General features: G+C 41.0%; 4 protein-coding genes across 6 annotated transcripts; all 4 read left to right on the plus strand.

The window, feature by feature from the left end:
* bloc1s4 (biogenesis of lysosomal organelles complex-1, subunit 4, cappuccino) lies at positions 1 to 3,626 on the plus strand. Its single transcript, XM_035620367.2, has 5 exons — positions 1 to 410; positions 1,124 to 1,195; positions 1,330 to 1,431; positions 2,204 to 2,338; positions 2,533 to 3,626. Exons 1-5 carry the CDS (start codon positions 93 to 95, stop codon positions 2,629 to 2,631), a joined length of 726 nt encoding a protein of 241 aa, XP_035476260.1. The 5' UTR covers positions 1 to 92; the 3' UTR covers positions 2,632 to 3,626.
* A 169-nt stretch (positions 3,627 to 3,795) lies between these two features.
* On the plus strand, positions 3,796 to 6,628 carry LOC118291882 (nuclear transport factor 2). 2 transcript variants are annotated; one of them, XM_035620368.1, is made up of 5 exons: positions 3,796 to 3,926; positions 5,197 to 5,317; positions 5,446 to 5,517; positions 5,722 to 5,820; positions 6,316 to 6,628. In XM_035620368.1, exons 2-5 carry the CDS (start codon positions 5,213 to 5,215, stop codon positions 6,430 to 6,432), a joined length of 393 nt encoding a protein of 130 aa, XP_035476261.1. In that variant the 5' UTR covers positions 3,796 to 3,926; positions 5,197 to 5,212; the 3' UTR covers positions 6,433 to 6,628. The 2 variants fall into 2 exon arrangements, with proteins under 2 accessions (XP_035476261.1, XP_035476262.1); XM_035620369.1 differs by having other exon boundaries at positions 3,842 to 3,950.
* A 213-nt stretch (positions 6,629 to 6,841) lies between these two features.
* Positions 6,842 to 11,297, plus strand: rrm2b (ribonucleotide reductase M2 b). The gene is made up of 9 exons (XM_035620366.1): positions 6,842 to 6,999; positions 7,545 to 7,709; positions 7,793 to 7,909; positions 8,260 to 8,393; positions 9,066 to 9,160; positions 9,262 to 9,395; positions 10,173 to 10,277; positions 10,498 to 10,611; positions 10,814 to 11,297. Exons 1-9 carry the CDS (start codon positions 6,922 to 6,924, stop codon positions 10,964 to 10,966), a joined length of 1,095 nt encoding a protein of 364 aa, XP_035476259.1. The 5' UTR covers positions 6,842 to 6,921; the 3' UTR covers positions 10,967 to 11,297.
* Positions 11,298 to 11,533: 236 nt separating this feature from the next.
* On the plus strand, positions 11,534 to 18,996 carry mtdha (metadherin a). Of its 2 annotated transcripts, none has more exons than XM_047330067.1 (12): positions 11,534 to 11,965; positions 12,654 to 12,752; positions 12,922 to 13,033; positions 13,296 to 13,463; positions 13,711 to 13,761; positions 13,926 to 14,090; positions 14,612 to 14,692; positions 15,414 to 15,485; positions 15,579 to 15,706; positions 15,891 to 16,001; positions 16,096 to 16,195; positions 16,442 to 18,996. In XM_047330067.1, exons 1-12 carry the CDS (start codon positions 11,582 to 11,584, stop codon positions 16,507 to 16,509), a joined length of 1,539 nt encoding a protein of 512 aa, XP_047186023.1. In that variant the 5' UTR covers positions 11,534 to 11,581; the 3' UTR covers positions 16,510 to 18,996. The 2 variants fall into 2 exon arrangements, with proteins under 2 accessions (XP_047186023.1, XP_047186024.1); XM_047330068.1 differs by having other exon boundaries at positions 11,536 to 11,965; positions 14,615 to 14,692.
* The last annotated feature ends 2,086 nt before the right edge of the window (positions 18,997 to 21,082 follow it).

Consider the following 21,082-nt stretch of genomic DNA (forward strand, 5'->3'; position numbering starts at 1 on the left):
GGCCGCAGAACGCACGTGACGCAGTCGGTCAGTTGACAGGGCAAAACACGGCAGTGGACCGAGTACACCGCAGAGACGGAGACCGAGGAGACATGGACCATCGTCAGGTTGACCGGGTGGGCCTGCTGTCGCCGCTGGAGGAGTCCAGCGCCGAGATAAGCAGAGACAGCGGCATCGTCTCCCAGAGCGCGAGCAGCTTGTCCATGGTGAGCGACATCCTGAGCAGCGGCTCCGTGTCGCAGAGCGCCAGCTTCGGCGCGGCGGCCAACGTCCTCCCGCGAAGCCCGAGCCTGCACGAAGCGGCGGAGCCCGGCACGACCGGCCAGCACGACCCGGAGCAGGACGACGAGCTGCTGGGACACACCGCCCTCAGCTACTCCTCCTACATCAGGGCGACCGCCGGGGAAGAGGTTCGTGCGGTTGACGCTCCCAAAGCCACGAAGTCTCGTGGAGAACTATGCGGACTGACTAGCTCCGTTAGCGTTAGCCCTGTTTGCTTCCAGTGTCTGATCATTTCCAAAAGGGTTTATAGGTTGTAATTGGTTAATTTATTTAATTCGTTATAAATCACTTCCTACGCCTCTGTAGGTTGGCTGTAAGTCATTGATTGTGGTTGCCAGATTGTGGAAGATCCTCCTCCAGCATGTCACTTTAGTGAGACCACTCCAACTGGCTGTTTGACCATCTGTCCTCTGGAAAGGGCCTGCAGCCACATTTTTACCAAAATCCTTTAAAATGTATAGTTTTAAAAGTGACAATAATATCAATACGGTGCCTTAAAAGATGTAGCCCCGCATCAAATGTGCAGCTTTCATCAAAGTTGCTTTGCAAGACTTTAAATGCTGAACCGGATGAGATCAGTATTAGAGTTGACGTTAACTGGATATGCATGATGCCAGGCAATTTATAGAGAAACCGAGTGAGCCGGCTGGCTCTAGTCTGTAGGAAGACAAAGGCCCCTGTGTTTTTGGCCATGTGGTCCTTGCTGAAACAATTTAAGGACACTTTAGTGAGTTCCAGCTTCAACTGGTGCAAGGGGCTGAATTTGAAGTGGACAGACGCTGTCACACAAGTCCCTGGCTGGCTCATCTAATTCAACGTCTCAATGATTTCTTTTTCCCAGATCCTGTGCCTGGAGAAGAGCTTGGAAGAAATGCTGACGAGAGTAGATGAGTTTGTCGGGATGCTGGATATGGTAAGCTTGGTCAGGCTATTGAACAGTGAAAGATTGTGTGTTATCATTAGGATTATTATGAGTTCCTGTATCTATTCTTTTATTTTAATTGAATTACACTTTCTCAATGGCATCCTTTGGTGTTTTGTCTCCAGATCCGTAACGATACCTCCCAGATAGTGAATGAAAATCTACCTCAAATCCAACAGAAGTCTGATGAAATGAGACAAATATACAGAAGAGTTGATAAGTTAGAGGTAAGTGGTCATTTTGTCCTGTATCATTAAAGGGGTTATCATGTTATCCAGTGAATAGCAGCCTGTGGAGCAGATTGCAAACTGCACTACTAAGAATTGTAAAATCAATGTTTCAGGAAACATGATATAATGTGATAGAAACAGGATTTGTGTGCTGTGTTTTAGTTGTCCTGAGTATGCAATGCACTGTATATTCTCTACACGAGGAGAAAGTGTTTGAGCTGCTGTGAACGAGTCAGTTTTCATTCACTGAGCACTTCCTCTTTTCTTCTGTCAGTTTTGGAAATAAACACTGGTCTAGGAGTGTTGCATGTTCTTGTTTTGAAATGGTTATAATGTTTCACACTCACTGAGAAACCAACTGAGAGAGAAGCCAACGAGCCAAGACAAATATAATGATTATTGTTCTGGTGAGATTATGTTGGTTGTATTTCCATTCCTCATGTGAAGGGACTTCTTGGTTACATTTGTTATTTTTATTTTTTTGGAATGTTGTATTTTTAAGGTTGTGTTTATTTCTTTTTAATCAACTGTAGAATTTTCGATCTTTTCTATGTTCCTGCAATTGAAAATATTATATGAAAGTTAAACCCTTTATAGATTGTCTTGGCACGACAAAACTAGTGGCTGTATGGCATTATATTTACTTAGCCTTTAGTTTAACATTTGTGTAATATTATTTTTGCTTGAATTTGTTTCCTGGTGCAAAATAATTTTGACAAGAATGTTGTTTTTTATCATTTTTTGTCTTGTTATCCTTATGTGCCTACAGGCCTTTGTGAAGATGGTAGGAGCCAATGTCGGCACCATGGAGGAGCAAGTCACGCAGGCAGAGGAAGAACTAGGAACACTACCTGGTACTTTCAAGAAGATCCTCCGCACAATGAGTGTCCCAGGCTTCTTAAATGTAAGAGCTCCTTCATGTGCTTGTGAATTGATAGTTTTACAAAAACACACACTCATTAACAGTGACTTTTCTCCCACTAAGTTGAACACAACTAAGACCCTTACCTAGTTAACATATTTAAAATTGTTCTCAGTGGTTGTTCCAAATTCTACTCCATAGACAATTGAGATTCATTTGTGTCTGTTCATCGACAGAAACCGGCCAGCCCAAGAAGAACAGCACCACATCAGCGTCAGGATAGCCCCAGCGTGTTCAGGACAGACGATTATTTCACATCGCAGCCAGAACAGTGACACGCTACAGCATTCAACACATAACTTGGTTCTAACCTCAGAGGCCTGTTTGGGTGAAACTGTAGAGACAACTTTTACTGCCATCCACTGCAAGTGGATCTGTTGGTGCAGCGGGCTCATCAAAGCAATAGTAGCCTTTCTGAACAAGTCACTGGAAGTCATGTGCGCGAAGACACTGTGATTTTGAGTGTCATTTTCTTGGCAGCATCAAGCACTGAACTGTAGCAAAACGGTTTTAAAAGTGCCTACATGGGTCTCATCTCTGTCCAGTCTTGTTTTCACTAATTGTGAAGAAAACAATGTCAGTTGTTCAATGTGTCAAGTCAGGAGGACAAAGTCATCCCGCTGTAAAGAAGGTGCAATTGGAGAAGATGTAAAGCTCTTAGGATGTATTACACAAAGGATTAACCCAGCTTTTTTATAAATTACATTCCTGTTACTAGTATTTGTAAATGCCTGCACGCTGTTATGAATTGATCTGTATTTCTAGAATCGAATCACTCTCCCCAAGAAATACTGTTGTCAACCAGTTTAAGCATTTAACGTCTTCCATTTAAAAAATATTCACTTTATTTCTAGTCTCATGTTGCTGGCCGTTGAAAGCAGTTGCCCCATTAATATAGGGCTACATCTTTGACGGCACCTTTAGAAAAAAGAAGAGAAAAAAAGCACACTATTGATGAGTTGTGTCAGTTTCACAATTCTGACTATCTGAAGAATCTAAGTTTGGGCCAGTGATGAAGCTGTGAGTGAGTGAGTTTTTTAACAATGACTGGAGGAGAGTCAGATATATCATCCTTGGGAGAGAAAAAACATACCTTAGAGGGTTGTGATGTGGCCCTTACCCTTCTAACAAATCAATAATGGTCACAACTAAGATTCATTATTTGATTCATGATTTGCCAAAAATAGTTAGAAATGGAGATGTTTCATTTTAGTGTTGCCTTTGGTTCACATTTCTAAAATAATCATTAAAGATTTATTTGTGAAAGTTATTGGTTGTGTGTTCACTTTATAAACATTACCTCTGTCTTGGTCATAATGGTTTTTAGTTTCACATTATCATCCAAAAAATGTTGGAAGTCGTGTGAGAGATTTTTTAAAATACAAACAGTCAGTTGGGGAATATTTCCTGACAGGCTTTACTCGGGGCAACTACTAAAATCGTAGATTGTGGGCCTTCATTGGTCAGCATGCAGGTGACGTCATATTCGTCATAATTTAGAGGAAGCGGGAACTTCATCGCCCTCGGTTTGACTGGATCCGCCTCGTCTGTCTCCACGCTGGCTGCAAAAGTAAGCAAACCCTTAACTGCTAAAGTAAGCAAACACAATAAAGTATTGTTTTTCTAGCCAAATCATTCTGAAGAGCAGAGCCTTCCCGGTTATAGTAGCAAGTCTTCGTTGAGGCGAGTTAGACGAAGATCGATCTACTACCGGGGGAAAGCTAACGGCAACGCTAGCTAGCCGTACGTGCCGTTAATGGTTAAATCATGGCGGTGTTGTGCGCGGCTGTAAAACCTCCTGACAAGCCGCAGCACAGCTCGGTACTAACTTGGATCATTGTTTCCAATGTCAACCGAGCTCCCGTTTACATTTAAGCACCCTAACCCTTTTTTGGTGAATTACAGAAGACAACGTTGCTAACGCACGACTAACGATATTTTTCAGAATTCAAATCTTAGCCTCCAGTAGCAGGAATGAAAGGGATACGATTGTGTTCATTACTCACAAGTCAGCTATTTCACTGGTTTGTCAACAGTCAAATGTGCCCACTATAATCTCCCAAAGTCAGAGATGACGTTTAAAGATTGCTTGTAAATTTCACAAATTGCAAATCAGTTTACAATCAGAAATGTCAAAGACGAGCACCGAATTATTGCTTCTGAGTAGTTGTTTTTAATCTTTTGGTCGATTGTTATTGACAACTGACAAATCATTGTAGCTCCAAATCAAACATTACGTATGCGGTCATACATTTTCCCAAGTGTTAATTAATTAAATGGCTACATCTTTAAAAATATGAGTGAAATGTATATTTTTCTTCAAGTTGAGGTTGGTCTTCTCTGTTTTAATTATGAATCGTAAACCTGTCAACTGTGTAATGTTCCGTAAATGTTGTTTTGATAACTATTTAATTGAAAACAATTACCCCCTAATTATTGGGGGGAAATTTGCCCATAAATACACATTTATACTGAGTTGTCATTTAATCCATTCCCAACTACTCATTAAGCAACTTACACTGTAGTATAAGAATGTGGTTTTGTGTAGTTTTTGATTAAGGAAATGTTTTATCAGCCTCATCGACACTATCCTTTATACTGTATTTCTTTTATTGATTCCATCAGAATGAGCCAAGACTCCAGTCTGAGCTTGTGTATGTTGTTGGTTATTATAACTGTGTTACAAATGGAATGATTGACATCCCTAACCAAATCTTTTTACTTGCTGATTATGTGGCAAAAACGTCCAGTAAATTTCAAGAGTGACAAAGGAATGGTCAAAAAAGTATTGCGTTAGTGTTCATCGATGCCAACTCCTAACAAGACTCTTCTTCTTTCAGGTCCGAAGCTTCACACATGGCTTGCGAGAAAGAAATATGGCAGAGGATTGGAGAGGGCTTTGTTCAAGTATATTACACCCAGTTTGACTCGGGCAACAGGTTGAGTCTGGGTGAACTTTATGTACGTTTGTTCATTGTGCGTTCTATTATTGTCTGTTGTGTTACACTTACAGCTACAACATCACCAACATTTGCTGCAAACCAGTGTGCGTGTATCTGATGTAAACTACCTTTTTTTTCTTTTCTTAGGCCACTAATGCGTGTTTGTCGTGGGAAGGAACACCTTTCCACGGGAGGGAAGCCATTGCAGAAAAACTTGCAGTAAGAGTTTTATTCTTACCTGGTAGACATTGATCACAATCCAAAAAGAAACTGAAAATATCGGCTTTGCGTCCAAGCTACTTATTGGTGTTTTCATATGCATTTCTCACTTTTCTGCATTGAACAGCATTCATTCACAGCAAATAGTTATGGTTGCTAGATCTTTCTCTACGATCCTATAATTGTATTGTTTTCAATCCACAGGGCTTGCCTTTCAAGTGTATTAAGCACATTATCACAGAACAAGACTGCCAACCGACGATAGATAGTTGTATCCTCATTATGGTGTTTGGACAGTTACAGGTAAGCTGAAACATTTGAGTTAAAGCCCCTTATACATGGACAAATATTTTATTTGTGCTTTAATGCAGGCTGACCTGGATTGGTCTTAGCCCGAATCCTAATGTCCGTACTTCACTGCACTTGCAGAATTGCAGACTTTGCGGTTGTGGTTACGGAGAGTCTGCGAGTGATGAGGGTTGTCCAGTTATAATATAACATTATATTAATAATAGCAAGTAGTATAAATACAATCAAAACAGTTATTGTGAGTAAGGAACCATGATCTTATTGTCACAGCTAACTGCCTCAAACATTTTAGTAGTATCGATTTAGATATAGAGCAAGATATTATAATTATTAATATTATACATCTGACTTCTTTGAGCTCCTTAACAGTCTGATTGTCTTTTTAATATTGTATGTTATGTAGAAATTAACTGCATGTAAAATACATTTCTGCCTCAATTAACAGTACAGCTTGTTTCCTCATCATTGTGCTCACGTTTTCTGCAACAGGCTGATGAACATCCACCAATGGCCTTCCATCAAGTGTTTATGTTGAAGAACCAGAACAATGCGTGGGCTTGCACAAATGATGTGTTCCGGTTGGGGCTACACAACATACCAGTGTAGCAGAGTGTCGGCTCACGCACTTTGACATCTGACCCTAACATCATGCTGGAGGAGGGGGTCGTGCTGTCATCATCGAAAACCCAAGGAATGATATGTGACGTTCCTCCATGTTTGCAATACATCTTTAAACACGCTGGTCATATCGGAGAGATGTCAAATTACATTCCTGTCCAATAAAAGCATTTAGTAGTTTGAACTGTTGTGTAGTTGTGTTCTCTGACAATCCTATATATTTTCTTCTATCGCCCATTTACACAAGGACAAAGACTGCAGTGTGGTGACCTGATGCTCAAAGTGTTGGGAAGGGGATTCAGTGTGAAGCCTAGTCAGTTGTTTGACGAAGCAGATTTTGTAATATTATGTTGCAGTATCTCACGTGAGCGTTTGGAGGCGCAGTGCGCTGCTTCTGTGGGCGTGTCTTTAAAACGGTGCGACCAAAGAGACATCCATGTGAGGATCATGCTCTAAGGAACGAACGCAGTTGTCGAAATGACGCCGACGGTGAAACCGTCTCCGGAAGTGGATCCAATGAATAGAAGTCAACAGTCTGATGATCTGAAACAAACGGTAACGTGCTCCAATACATGCTAGAAACCGTGTGTAATTCAAGATGGGGGACGTCAACTAGGAGCTACGAGCCAATGTTTTAACTCATTTTCTAATGTGTTGACACGATCCAAGAAACTACGGACCTACCTCTGGCATTTTAAGGAAGTCAAAGCCTCGCTAATGTCATTGTCAAACTAGCCTCCTCTGTTCAACTGGTGCGTTGATGGCGACGTCGGATGCAACTTAACATTCGCTGACACGGAGCCGAAATGTTCATTAGTGTTGGTGGAAGGTGACACCATAGTTAGTTGCCATGAGAAGACGTTATAGAAAATATCCCACCATGTTATGTTGTTTGCCCTTTGTTGCGACGATACGAGTTTACAATGCGCATGCGCAGTGTTACTTTCGTAATTAAAGGGATAGTCTGTAAAACGGGTCATCTACAAGAGTCTATAGTACTAAATCCTAATTTAAACTTTTAAAAAAAACAAGTCGGGACCAAAAACTAATTAAATGTGTCTGCTTGTTTGCAAACTATTTTCTTACTGGACTCTTTGTAGAATGTCTTCAAAGATAAAAACCCAGAATGTCAGAGTGGTTCAGAGACAGAGGAGGAACCTTTGCTCCAAGAGAACCCCAGGCGGTTTGTCATCTTCCCCATCCAGTACCCCGACATCTGGAAGATGTACAAGCAGGCACAGGCCTCTTTCTGGACGGTGGAGGAGGTGCGTACCGCAATTTTGGACATTTCTCTGACTGCCTTTATGGGAACATGCGTAAATGAAAATAATTGTGTTGTGTCACTCAGGTTGATCTATCCAAAGACCTGACACACTGGGACAATTTGAAACCTGAAGAGAAACACTTCATCTCCCACATCCTTGCCTTCTTCGCTGCCAGTGACGGTATCGTCAATGAGAACCTGGTGAGAGAGAGGGGCCTGAGGGATGTCGCTCAGCTGTAACATGTTTTGTAACAGTTAAATGTATTTGCAGCCAAATTAAGATAGAACCTAATGAACCCAGGATGGTTATCTCCCATTCTCATTTGTAAATCTATCTATCCACTGCCAAAATGTCCCGCTTTTAACTTATCTTCATACATGTGTTTGACTGAAACTTGGTTCACTTGGTGTAAATCAACTGTTTATGTCATAATTCTTAGCATCACACATCATCAGATTTAGTTTAAATTTTGTACTGAACTGATAAATTTGCACTCAAATGACATGACGGGGTAAACATTTTTAACATTCTGCATTTCTGTATCTAACAGGTGCAGAGGTTCAGTCAGGAGGTGCAGGTCCCTGAAGCACGCTCCTTCTACAGCTTCCAGATCCTCATAGAGACTGTTCACTCAGAGATGTACAGCACACTCATCAACACTTACATTAGGGACCTGAAGGAGAGGTCAGTGGTTCATTGGTCTAGTTCTTTCTTGTTGGTCTGTTAACTTTTAGATTCAAGCAGGTTCCAAGAACAAATGTTTAATATTTTTTCAATAAAATGTTTTCATTCATTTGGTTTTATTGCATTTTTCTGTGGTGTATGAAGAAATGAATTTTTGTGCTATTGCATAAGACGTTGTTTGATAACAACAGCAATATAAGATCAGATATGGGAACATAGTTCCACTCCATTGAGTCAGAATTAATAATTTCTACATTCTGAAGGTTAGATGGCAAAGATTATTTGTCTCAGCCTTGGTCAATGCGGAGCACGTGCATAACCATAAACAGAAAAATTCTCTCTAATGTAATCTTTTGAAGATTCAAAACAAACTGTAAGACCTGCACCTGTTAAAAACAGGATAAGTCTACAACACTGTGGGGATTTCAGTTGCATTTCCAGCTGCAGCAGGTTTGATGTACCCACAGATAAGAATTTCATACATCAAAATGCTATTTACATTGCCAATAAAAAGTATATGAATTTTAATATTTAATTGTTCTATAACATGTATCTTTTACATTAATTTGATTCTGTATTGAATCACTCAGTTTAACATTAAAACATGAATTGTTTGCAATGTATAATTTGAACTAGTAATATTAAATGTTTTCCATCAATTATGTGTCTTAGGGAGTATTTGTTCAACGCCATTCAGACCATGCCTACTGTGAAACGAAAAGCAGACTGGGCCCTACATTGGATAAATGACAGCAAATCCACATTTGGTAAGGTGCATCATAGAGGGAATATGATGAGCAACCCTGGCCAAGTGACTCCTATTTATTGGGGATAATAGTTGTTTTGACACAGATTTTTTTGCTCACAGGTGAGCGAATTGTGGCTTTTGCTGCCGTGGAGGGAATCTTCTTCTCTGGTTCATTCGCTGCCATTTTTTGGCTCAAGAAGAGAGGCCTAATGCCGGGGCTCACCTTTTCCAATGAGCTGATTAGCAGGGATGAGGTGAGGGGAATTCAAAAACTAAAAGACATGTAGTCTAATCTCCTGACTTAACTTTGAGGGCATGTGCGAAATCGATAACAATGTTCTAATGCATGTTTGGCCTCAGGGTACAATGCAATACAAATTGCTCAGTGCAGACGTGAAGTTTAGGTAATTATTTATATACTCAAATATGACATCTTTGAGCACATAAAATTGAAGACATTGAAATATCATTTGCATATTGCTGTAAGGGAACTGGAAATTTTGTTGACTTTCTCAGACAACCCTGTATTTTAGGCTTGGCTCTGCTGTGGTTAACTGAATTACTGATTCATAACTCCTTTTATATGACTGCTGGCTTGTTCAGCTTTTAAGCTGATGTTTAAAAATTTCCTGAGTAGCTATGGTTTCCTTCTGTGACTTTGTGTAGTAAATTGGGTCATAGTTTGCTTATGAGAAGTTAAAAGTGGGTCAGTGGCTTTTAAAGTTATCATATTAGCACTTCATGTCCTTATATTGTGCATTTCAATTTATTTAGTTTCCTGTATATTGCACTGTAATCCTTTATATTGCATATTTTCAAAATGAGTTGTTTTTTACCGATTGTTTTACATTACTTGTTTATCTAACTTATCTTTTTTTTTACTTATTGCACCATGGGTCAGAGATTAACACAATTTCAATTCTTCTGTATGTCTGGCACATATTGCAGAATTGATAACAACGTTTCTCTTAACTTGACTTGCCTTGTTTGTTTTAACATCATCCATCCTGACATGTTGATGTGTCTCCTAGGGCCTGCACTGTAACTTTGCCTGCCTGCTGTACAGATACCTGGTGAAAAAGCCATCAAAGGACAGAGTAAAGGACATCATCACCAAAGCTGTTAGCATTGAGCAGGTTGGCTATAGTTTTGAAAGAATTACGTTCATGAATGTAGCATACAGTATATCTATGCTTGTTTTTGCTGTTTACTCTGTCTCTATTGACAGGTATTGCAGTACGTTTGACAGTATATTCTCTTTTGATTGTACTGTCTGATTTTAAAAGCCCACAACCTCAATGGGACATAAAATACAGCGTCTGTAAATAAATGATCATATCCTGTTTTGTGTTGCAGGAGTTTTTGACCGAGGCCTTGCCAGTGGATCTCATTGGAATCAACTGCTGTCTGATGAAACAGTACATCGAGTTTGTGGCTGATCGGCTTCTCCTTGACCTCGGATTGGCTAAGGTAGTTCTTACAAAATGTTCAGCAAATGGAAGCCAAATGGTCATTTCTCGTTTTATTTATTTATGCAATGGTTATTATTCCATAAATTTCCAGATTATTTTTTATTGAGGATTCAAATGTTTTAACAAAATCAATATATGCTATTTTGGTTAACCATTTGCAATACATTGAAGTCACTTTCATTTGCCCTCTCTTTTTCTAGGTTTACCAAGCGGAGAATCCCTTCGACTTCATGGAGGCCATTTCACTCGAAGGGAAAACCAACTTCTTTGAGAAAAGAGTAGCAGAGTATCAGAGATTTGGAGTTATGTCAAGCACAGCAGACTGTGAATTCACACTGGACGCAGACTTCTGAAACTGAGATGACGCTCGGTTACATGCCTGTTACATTAAACCTATTTATTTATTTGTTTTATGCAGTAGCTGGCAAGAAATAGCAACAGATTAAACCAACAATTTTCCGGGGAATGGGAATAACAATATGGTGAACCATTGTCAATGGCTAATTTTGACCTTCACACAGTGCAAAGTTAGTCAAATATAAATATTGAGAGAGGCGACAAGGAGCAACTATTTCATTTCTTCAAATCTTCTATTTTCAATAATGACATTATATTTTAATGATTTCACTTGTGGGTGCTGGCTTCTGTGGTTTTATGTACAATAAAGTGTTTTGTAAAATGAAATCATGGTCTTTGTAAAAAAAGTTATGAGGAGTCATCTGTTCATTCACCGGCCTTATTTTTATTTAGGTGACAAGTTATACATATGGTTTAGCTACATTATTTAGGCATTGCCCAATCCCTGGATCTTGCTGACTTCCAAACGGCCACAATAAATCATTATTTAATGGTTTAATCTCATCTAACATTTGTCCCAACAACCAGATTAGATTAGCCACTCCCCCGTTAGCAAGCGGATGCGGCCGATGGTAGCTAACAGTTAGCTGGTGTTTTCGCAATTTGGAAAGATGGCCGGGGACGTGCGAGGTTTGGCGCTGGAGAAGGCCGAGATGCTCTCCGGCCGCCTGAAGGAGCTGCTGTCGTCGGGACAAGGCTACGTCCTGGCGCAGTTCGGGCTGGACTTGGGTCTGAAGCCCGAGCTGTGCCCGACGTGGCTCATCCTGTCCACGGCCGCGGCGGGTCTGCTGCTGCTGCTCGCCCTGTCCTGGGCCGCCGTCCGTGGCGGGCTGCGCGTCAGGAAACGGCGAGGCTCCGCGCCGGCCCGGGCCAGCGGCGAGCCCGACAGGGCCGACGAGGCGACAACTGCGAAGCCGGAGGAGCAGAAGAAGCGGAACAAAAAGAAAGCGGTGGACAAGGTTCCGCCGGCTGCGGCGACGAGCGGCCGGGTCACGGTGAGGCAACACCGAACCGAGGTCGTGTGGTTATTCGCCGGTAGCTCCGCTCAATTTATACAAGACATTTAAAAACAAAGGGCCGTCAGGGTTAGCCTCGACGCTAGTTAGCCTGCTAGCTTGCCCCTTGGGAAGTCTCTTTAGGGGGTTTAACACGCTATGTGTACATACTATATGAATGAAGCTCTCCCCAGATAAACACGTGACTTAATGACAGATGACAGAATAAAGATTAAGAAGACTACAGATGCAGCGAGCCGCTGTGATTTCCTAGCTAGCTACCTGCTAGCACTGCCAACTGTCCTGTCTACCAACGATAGCCTTAGAGTAGTTGAGACAAAATGGAGCATTATCCTCTTCTCATGTCCGACAAACAGACTGACATAGTGATGCTAACATCTCAGAAGTGTAATTCCATGACGACGTGAATCTCCATCCCCAGACTGACGTCTGTGCAATAGGTGTCACCAACAATGTTTAGTTGGACCCTCTTTCAGTAGTTTCAGGAATATAATGTTAAGTTGACGTTGCTTTTAAAAACCTTTTGTTGTTTGTGTACATTTGCGAAGCACGCCGCAAGCGGATATAGTGCAAAGGGTTATCTTACAACTAAAATAATTAATAACCTAATAATGTTACTGTACAATCGATATATTGTTCATCTTATTTCTTATCTTTTCTCCCACAGAAGGGGCAGTCCAATGGGCAGCCAGTGACTGTGGCACAGGCGGAAGTTAAAGTGACTGCGGTGGTTCCCAGGCAGTCACCACAGATCAAAACTGAGAAGGTGAGTTGCGGTTGTGGCTGGAAAGGGCAGCCATAAAAATAAAATCTATTTTCTGTTTCCTCTCACCCAGAGTTGTCTTGAAACAAATTGACATGATTGCCATTAGTATTCACTTTTTGTAACCCCATTCTTCCATGTCAACTTAATTTTTATTTCTCTTTGTCCACAGGTCCAACGTGTACAGGCTCCTGTGCAGGTGAAAAAGAACAAGAAGAAAACCAAGACGGACGTGAAACCAGTCCAGCATGTGTCTACAAATGATGCAAAGGAACCCGATGATGGTATGACTCAAAACTGTTAAGGGGAATTTCACAACTTCTCTTTTTTGAAATTGAAAGTTAAGTCCTCTGAACTCTGGACATGCCTTCTGTGTTGTCAATATTTACTCCCTTTACTCCCCAGGTTTTGTTTGGCATTACTTACAGTCAAATCACTTGATTTTCCCGATGTATCCAGGCTCTTCATTAAATAATCAACCAAAGTGTATCCAACCATCCAACCCAAAATACTTACTGATTTTTAGGGGCTTTTTCTGTCCACCAGGTGCATGGGAGACCAAAGTCAGTAACCGTGAGAAGAGGCAGCAGCGCAGGAAGGACAAGGGCCCTGAGGACTCGGGTAGCTCAGGAGGTGTGGAGGCCCCCAAAACCCGTGTGATGGCAACTGTAACTACAGCACCTACCAACACCAAGAAGAACAGAGGAAGCCATGGTATTCATCTAGCAAAGATTGACTGTGTGTTGATGTTAGAAATATGGATTTTGTGTTATAATCGAGGCCAGAGAAGTGTTGAAAAGCCTGGGCCTACATCAAACGTTTCATTTGGAATTGCCCAAACCCAAACATTTTTGGACACACATTCTTTACATGCGAATAGCTTACATGAGCTTACAGTTCACTCATACTCAAAATACAGAATGATTGAGCATAGATTTTTTTCTTTCTCCCACACTTTCAGAGTCTTCAAGAACCACTGGAAAGGTGGATATACCCAGTGGAGCTGGTAAAGGTAATTTTTACATGACTGCCTTTTTTATTTGCCTGAGTAATTGTCAAATAAATGGTATTGGTCTGAACTCTAAAATCTGATTGATTTAGATTTACACCCAGAATCCCCTAGACTAATGGTTGTTGCTAGTCTGACTCTATCTTCCTGTATGCCTGCCTCCTTAGTGTCCTCCAGTTGGAGAGAGGAGACTTCAGCTAACGGTGTAGGATATACAGAAAAGCTTGCGGGCCAGACAGGTGCTATGGACGGATCCAAGTGGCGGAATATGGCAGCGGCTCCAAATTACAGGGCCCCAGCTGAGCCCCAGCGCTGGGCACAGGAGCCGCAAGGTACCACATGGGCAGACAACCAAAAACTTAAACAGTCACAGCAAAAGCAGTTTACTACTCATAGTCCTTTTTATCCTTAAATACAGTTCTAACTATAAATTTTATCAGTGTGCTTCCATTTTACGGTATTGTGTTTGTAAAGCTATTTCAGCATTCAGTGTTTAAGTCAACAGACTACAGTAACAACAATAAAATGCTGCCATTTAGATTGCTGAAATAGAAACAATAAGCCTATAAACATTAAGATTATTCCTGAGATTAATTTTACTGAGATCACAATCATTAAAAAGACCCTCCCCCAGTGCGCCATCTGCTGGGCAGACTTAGTATTGCAAGGGGGCGAGTGACAAGGATTTAAAGTTAAATAAGTTGTGTGAACTTTTCCAAATATTTTGTCAGCAGTGATGAACTGGTGATGTCAGCAGTGATCAACTGGTGATGAAATTATTATTAATTTTAAATCTGTATTTATGTGTGGGGAGGAGGTATTTTATGTCTCTTATTCTGTGTTTCTGTGCCAGCAGCATGGGGTGGCATTGATGGTCGGATAAAGACTGATCTCAACCCTGTGTCCTTCTCCATGCGGAGGAAAAACACCTCAGGTTGGTCTTGTGATTAATGCTTCATTCACACCACACGATTTTTAGCAAGATTTTCCCACTCGCCAATAAATTTTGCGACTTGTCGATAAAAGCCCCAGATCAGAGTCAATAGCTACTTGTGAACCCTTCAAAACCATGGTCCGAGATGCTCGGCGACATTTTGCCTCCTTTGACTAGATTCCTAGCAGGCTAAATATCTTGATGAATCTGAGCACAGGACTATGGCGTGGGTTCACCTGATGAAAGATCGTGTAGTGTGTGACCCCCTGTCGGCCAGTCAGTCATGTACAGTAGTATGAACTCACAACAACTGAAAGACTACAAGTAAGCAAGTTGTGTAGTCTGAACTTGGCATTGTTTTTGGCAATTTTCTCCTCTCCCCACTGTGTAAGAGACTGTGCAGGTCATCTTATCAGTGTCTCTGAATTATAGTCCAAACATCCTGATTCTAATGAGCCATTCTATCTGTTTCGGTTTTTGGGACATCATGCACTTACACTTTTTTGATCATTGTACGAACCAAAATTCCCTCAATATTGAGCTCCTGTAATGAATAACTCTGCTTAAGACATTTACGAGTCTCCGTCTTCCTGATTCAACTGCATCAATTTTTCCATTACACGCATATCTGCCACCTTTATCGATTTCCTCTGTTGTTGTTGTTTTTTTATTTTCAGTCATTGCTGGTTTAGTGTTTTTACCTCCCTTCTGTCTTTCGTAGACCCGGCATCAAATTCAATTGAGCTGCAGTGGGCGAGCAAGCCAGACGTTAATGATGAATGGTCTGGTTTCAGTAAGTGTTTCTCCAACCCATATACCACACCGCTCCTCCTAACCAATTTTCTTGATTTAACTTCCATCTTGTTGATTGTCGTGTATTTCTTAGATGGGTTGGCAGCAGGGGACAACGCCTCTGACTGGAATGCCCCCGCAGAGCACTGGGGAAACTATGAGGAGCCTCCTGTGTTGGTGACACCAGCCCCTCCGCCTAAGCAACAGCCTCTCCCCAACAAGGTCTCGCCTACATCACCTTTTTATAAAAGTGACAGATAAGACTTAGCAATTCTGTATTTTATGAATCCCAAATACACCTCATGGGGCGTGATTGAGCTGCCATTGGTCATTTTTTTTCTACCGGATCTTTGTTTTCAACTGAATCTATTTGAAAAATGTGGTTGTTGTGTTTTTTCCTTGGCAGGTATCAGAGGATGAGAAGGACACCGAGGATCCCTCCGGCGGAGCAGCAAAATCCAAGAAGAAGAGGAAAAAGAAGAAGAAAACGGAAGAGGAAGCTGCATCAGAGGATCAGGCAAGAAAACTAAACATCTAGCTCTCAGTTTAATATGTTGCATTAATGTGTAAGACTCCGTAATGGAAATGTATTTTAATTTGTTTGGTAATAGGTGGTGAGCATAGCACCGCAGGTCAACGCAGTGTCTAAACCCCAAGAGCTTCCTGTGATGGCCTTGAAAAAGCAGAATCCCATCCTACCCTCCTCTCAGAGTATGTGTCAGCCGCCTTGAGTCTGAATCTGTGTAAACCTACTGAAAAAGTCAAAGAGAAGAATTTATATCCCAGCTCTGCTGTAACTTCTCATAACTGTTGAGTCAATCTTTAAAACTTTCCCATAAGCGTCTTTCAAGCACAAGCTGTAACTTCTGTCTGTATGTTCTGTAGGATTCATATGGAGATGGTTCTACATCCAACTAATTTCTTATTTTTACTGTTACCTTTTAATCTAACTTGCAGAGATGACTGAGCAGACAGTGGAACCTCCGAAACCTGCCCAGAAGAAAAAGGTCCGGAGAGAAACATGAAGTCGCGTCACAGGTCCAAACAAAGCATATGCAAACGATTGTTGAATATGTCACATGCAATAATTACTTGGTACAGAGTTTCTTTTTCTGAGCTACATTAACAGTTTATCAGTCACCTAAACAAGATGAAAACAAGCAGTGGATCTCACCTGCTCGGCGAAATCAAGTGATGAAATCTGGTCCTGTGGACTGAAATCTTAACTAATTTGCACTATTCTCTACACTGCAGCCAGAGTGGACTTTCAGGACAGGTAGAGTCGCAGTGTTGGTACATGTTTATGTAGTTGGTTTTTTTTTAACTGCAACAGAAGTGTTTGTTTATCATTGTTAATCCAAAAAACAGAGTGGGTTCTTTATTTTTTACTTTAAAGAGAATCATACATTTTTATACCCCATCATATTGCACTTCGTTTTGTTTGTCATGCTGCTGCCAGCATATCAATTACTGAAATCTGTGAGAGCAACGCTGTGTGTCAGTGCTAGTCTCAAATCCTTCTTCAGGGGTTGGTTTGGAATTTTCTGAAGGTTTAAGTTAATTCAACACTCGCATGCTTGTGCGTATGTCGACGGTTATCGGCCACTGCTATCATCCTTCCTCCTCATCCTGGCAGTACAGTGATGCCCTCATAGAGCAACTAAGAGACGGGGGGGGGGGACAAATATCCACACCCCTCTGTTTTTTCTTTAAGTTAAGCCAAAGCTAATATGAGGCTTTAGCCAGGTCACCAAATTAGACAAATTGATAGATTTTCTTGCTGAGCAGTGGCAGAGGGAAACATCCTGGTTGTGGCGTGTAGGTTTTTTTACAGCACGTAGACAACGTATTTGTTGGCACTCTACAAAAGTATTTTCTACCCAACTAATATGAAGAACAGTCATTTTTCACTATCATTGTACAGATGATGACATAGAAAGACTTGAAAACATCCAAACTTGACCTGTTTTCACAGAAAAATCCTCATCGAGTACAACTCATTGTCTGTAGGCTGCATAGTTTGTACAAGCTCCTGTTTATGAATCATGGCAGCCGTGGAGAGGTTGAATCCAATAATCCATCACAAGTGGTGGGAGGTTTCATAGGAGTGAGAGAAAAAATTATCATGGCCTTAGAAAATTCTCCACCATCACCCCTGCAGTGTATTAGTGTGTTCCAATCACTTGTAGTTTCACAGGGAGATCAAGAAACTGGCTGCCTATTTAGCCATAATTTGATCAAAAATTTGGAATAAACTGACAAGATGATAAGTTTCCAATTCATCATTCATTTATCGGACTTGATCAAAAAAAAGTGTTGGTTTTTTTTAAAGAAAATGCTAAATTTGATTTGGACACTGAAAACTCATTCTGCATTGACACTGAGCACAGTAACGGATATGAACCACCAGGGGGCGCTGTAATGTCAAATTGAGGATCTGTGTCGTTCTCCCATTCAACAGTAGCACTATTGAGTATTGTCCCTTTACTTTTATCATTCTGAGCGTGTCTTTCTTTATCTGATGAGATTGTGCTTAGATTTTTCTAGCGATTTAATGGTTACTTCTGCACTCTCTCTCTCTCCTGTTTAAAAAAAAGATATTTCCTTCCAGTTTTTGTGCTAGAAAAAGCCATGCCATATGTACAGATTGTAAGGGCTTTTTTCCAGTTCTGTGATTGCACTGTGCAAAAGGCTGCATTGATGAGTTCCTTTTTTTGATGTCAATGAATTGGGGTTTATTTTGTACGACCTTTCTGTAGAATGTGAAAAGTAACTTTTTTCGATTTGATCTTTGACGGGGGGGTTCTTGATGTATATTAACAATGAGAACATGCGTCTAGATATAATTATGGAGCAGCTTTAATTCCACATCAATGTTGGATTTAGCCAACACACACACACACACACACACACACAAACACATACACACACACACAGTTACACATTAAAGGAATTGAATTCCGTTGCCTTAATCTGTAGGTGTATAGCATTGGCGTCCTTTTTTTTTTTATAGTTTCCATCTAATTGCAAGTTTTGATGTCAGAAATAATTTCATCTTGCACGACTTTGATAATAGTACCTTCGTACATGAAATGAAATGAATGATTTCTTGCTTTAACTGTTAGAACTTGGTCGTGGAGTAGCCTACCACTCAATGTAAATACTGTAATAGCTTTTTTTAAAGGAGACAAATTGCAGCTTTTTTTGTGGAAATCCAATTTAGCAGAGATTAACAGGAGCCTGTCGTTGGTAGGGAGAGAGCCTCAGCTGGCGGTGCACACAATTGCTTGTGTACCTGATTAAAACAAAGTGATATGTTGCTGTGGCTTTAGGCATCTTTTTTTTAATTATCATTATTACATTTTTCAGATGATTATGATCCAATCAATGTATTTATATTCTTGTCTCTAGAACATGTTTTTTGTGAATGATTTTGTTCATTAAGGAGATACAAATGATATTTCTATGTTTGTTTGGTAAAGATGAAAAATAAATAAAAATGCTTAATATCACCTTGTCATGGGGTCGTATTCCTTGGGGAAACTTTGTTTGCATACTTTTGGTTTTACTTTAATTAACTTTATAGCAACATGACAGCAAGGTATCTTATGTTAGTACATGTTCTATCAGAATTGCCCCACAAACAACGCTGATATTAAACTGTTTACTCCCTGTCCACTGACATGTTGTTTTCATGTTTACTTTTGAACTAATCCTAAATCTGTGATTAATACCATGAGATTGCACTCTATGTTATGGTGAAAAAAAATCGGTGTCACCAGACCTGCGTTCGGCCCCGGTTGCGGTGACCCTCCTGAGGCCAAACCACTGCCCCAGTCGATGTGGCGAGGCAGTCGCGTGGCAAGCATACAGAACCTGACCTCCATCTCCTCCTCTCTCTCTCTCTCTCTCTCTCTCTCTCTCTCTCTCTCTCTCTCTCTCTCTCTCTCTCTCTCTCTCTCTTTCCATCCCTTATCTCTCAGTTCATTCGGATTTACCAGTTTTTAATCTCTCAGTCTCTGGCTCACTCTCCATTCACCCTTACTTCAGAAGGCTATCATGTTTTTAGTTTTTTTATATTTCCTTATTGTCGTTTTTACTTGCTTGCGTGTATGAAAGTTCACCCTGTAATAAAAGGTGTTGTGGTAGCTAAAAGACATTCAAAAGCCCCATCTCAAAAACCCAATTAATCCCTCAGTTACGTCCAAAACAAGTCAATAGGGCGGGCAACATTATACAGCCAAACTAACGTACCTGTGTATCTAAATCCTGCTTGTGGGATTTATTGTTCTCCAGCAGGTCTGAGAAAAAAGGATTATAGGGCTTTGCACTTCCGGTCATTATGTCAGAGCCCTCTCTGTATTTTCACCAATATGTCTGTTTGATAATTAGAGCACTCACTTCATCTGTTGTATGAAAAATTGACCATGAGTGTGAGGTCTTATCTTCAAATTGCCTTCCAGCACTTACAGTAAAGAGGTGGCAGTATGGTAAGTATTAAGTCATGGCAGAGGAGGGAAAATATCCTAATGTGACGATGATGCGGTCCACCCACCACGAGCTTAGAGCTGTGACCACTGTCCCATCTGTCAGTCTCGGTGCGGCGGCATGTTTGAACCGACAGAGGGACACTTTCTTGTCCTAAACGCTGCAGTTGAACACATCAATCTTTGGCCATTTAATTTAGTTTTTTAAGGCTTTTCTTCAAATGAGAAAAAAATTATTATAATGTTGGTGTCGTCTCTGATAGTGAATCACTTTATGGTGGCGCACTGCTCATTCCATTTCCAGTTTCCGGCAGCGCTGGAAATTCAACGCAAATGACACGCATTCTGGACCGTTGTCTGGAATCGTATTCAACACGACGTAGCAAACGTTGTGTTGGGGTCGAGTCCACCTCATGTCACTATATTTAACTTATTCAAAGTTGACGAAAAAAACATCGGTTCTCTGTTGCAGGTGATTAATACATGTATGAACAACATAATTATGGACAATATATTGAATTTCTGTGAATAAGTTCTTCTAGATATTACACACTGTAGCTTTAGGCACCTCTGGTGTCTTTTATGACAGAGGTCACCACAGTTATAATGAAACTTTCCTGTTATGTGGGGGGTCAACAGGGGCCCGGACCCTCCCCGGAGGCTGCTCCGGCCCTGGCTCAACCGTACTCAACCTACCAATTCCCCCCCGAATAAGAAACTTTAAATGTTGCTGCGTTGACAAGTAAACAATAAAAAGCCTGAAAGAAAGAAAGAAAACATCATGTCAGAGGTGAAATGTTTTGTGTGACTGACTACAACATTTCCATCCATCAGCATCCTTTAAAAAAAGAAAAAAAAGAATACTTCTAAGTTAATGCACCTCATGTCGTCATGTCTTTTATGACAGAGGTCACCGCAGTAATATTTGAATTTTTTTCTGTTACTTGGGGGGTCAACGGGGGCCCGGACCCTCCCCGGAGGCTGCTCCGGCCCTGGCTCAACCGTGCTCAACCTACCAATAAGAAACTGCCACTCGAGGAGGAAACCTGAGATGCTGCTGCATTGACAGTAAATAATGGCAAGCCGGAAAGAAAGAAAGAAAAACATGATG

The sequence above is a fragment of the Scophthalmus maximus genome, chromosome 22 (assembly GCF_022379125.1).
Source record: "Scophthalmus maximus strain ysfricsl-2021 chromosome 22, ASM2237912v1, whole genome shotgun sequence".
In the NCBI taxonomy this organism is placed as follows: domain Eukaryota; kingdom Metazoa; phylum Chordata; class Actinopteri; order Pleuronectiformes; family Scophthalmidae; genus Scophthalmus; species Scophthalmus maximus.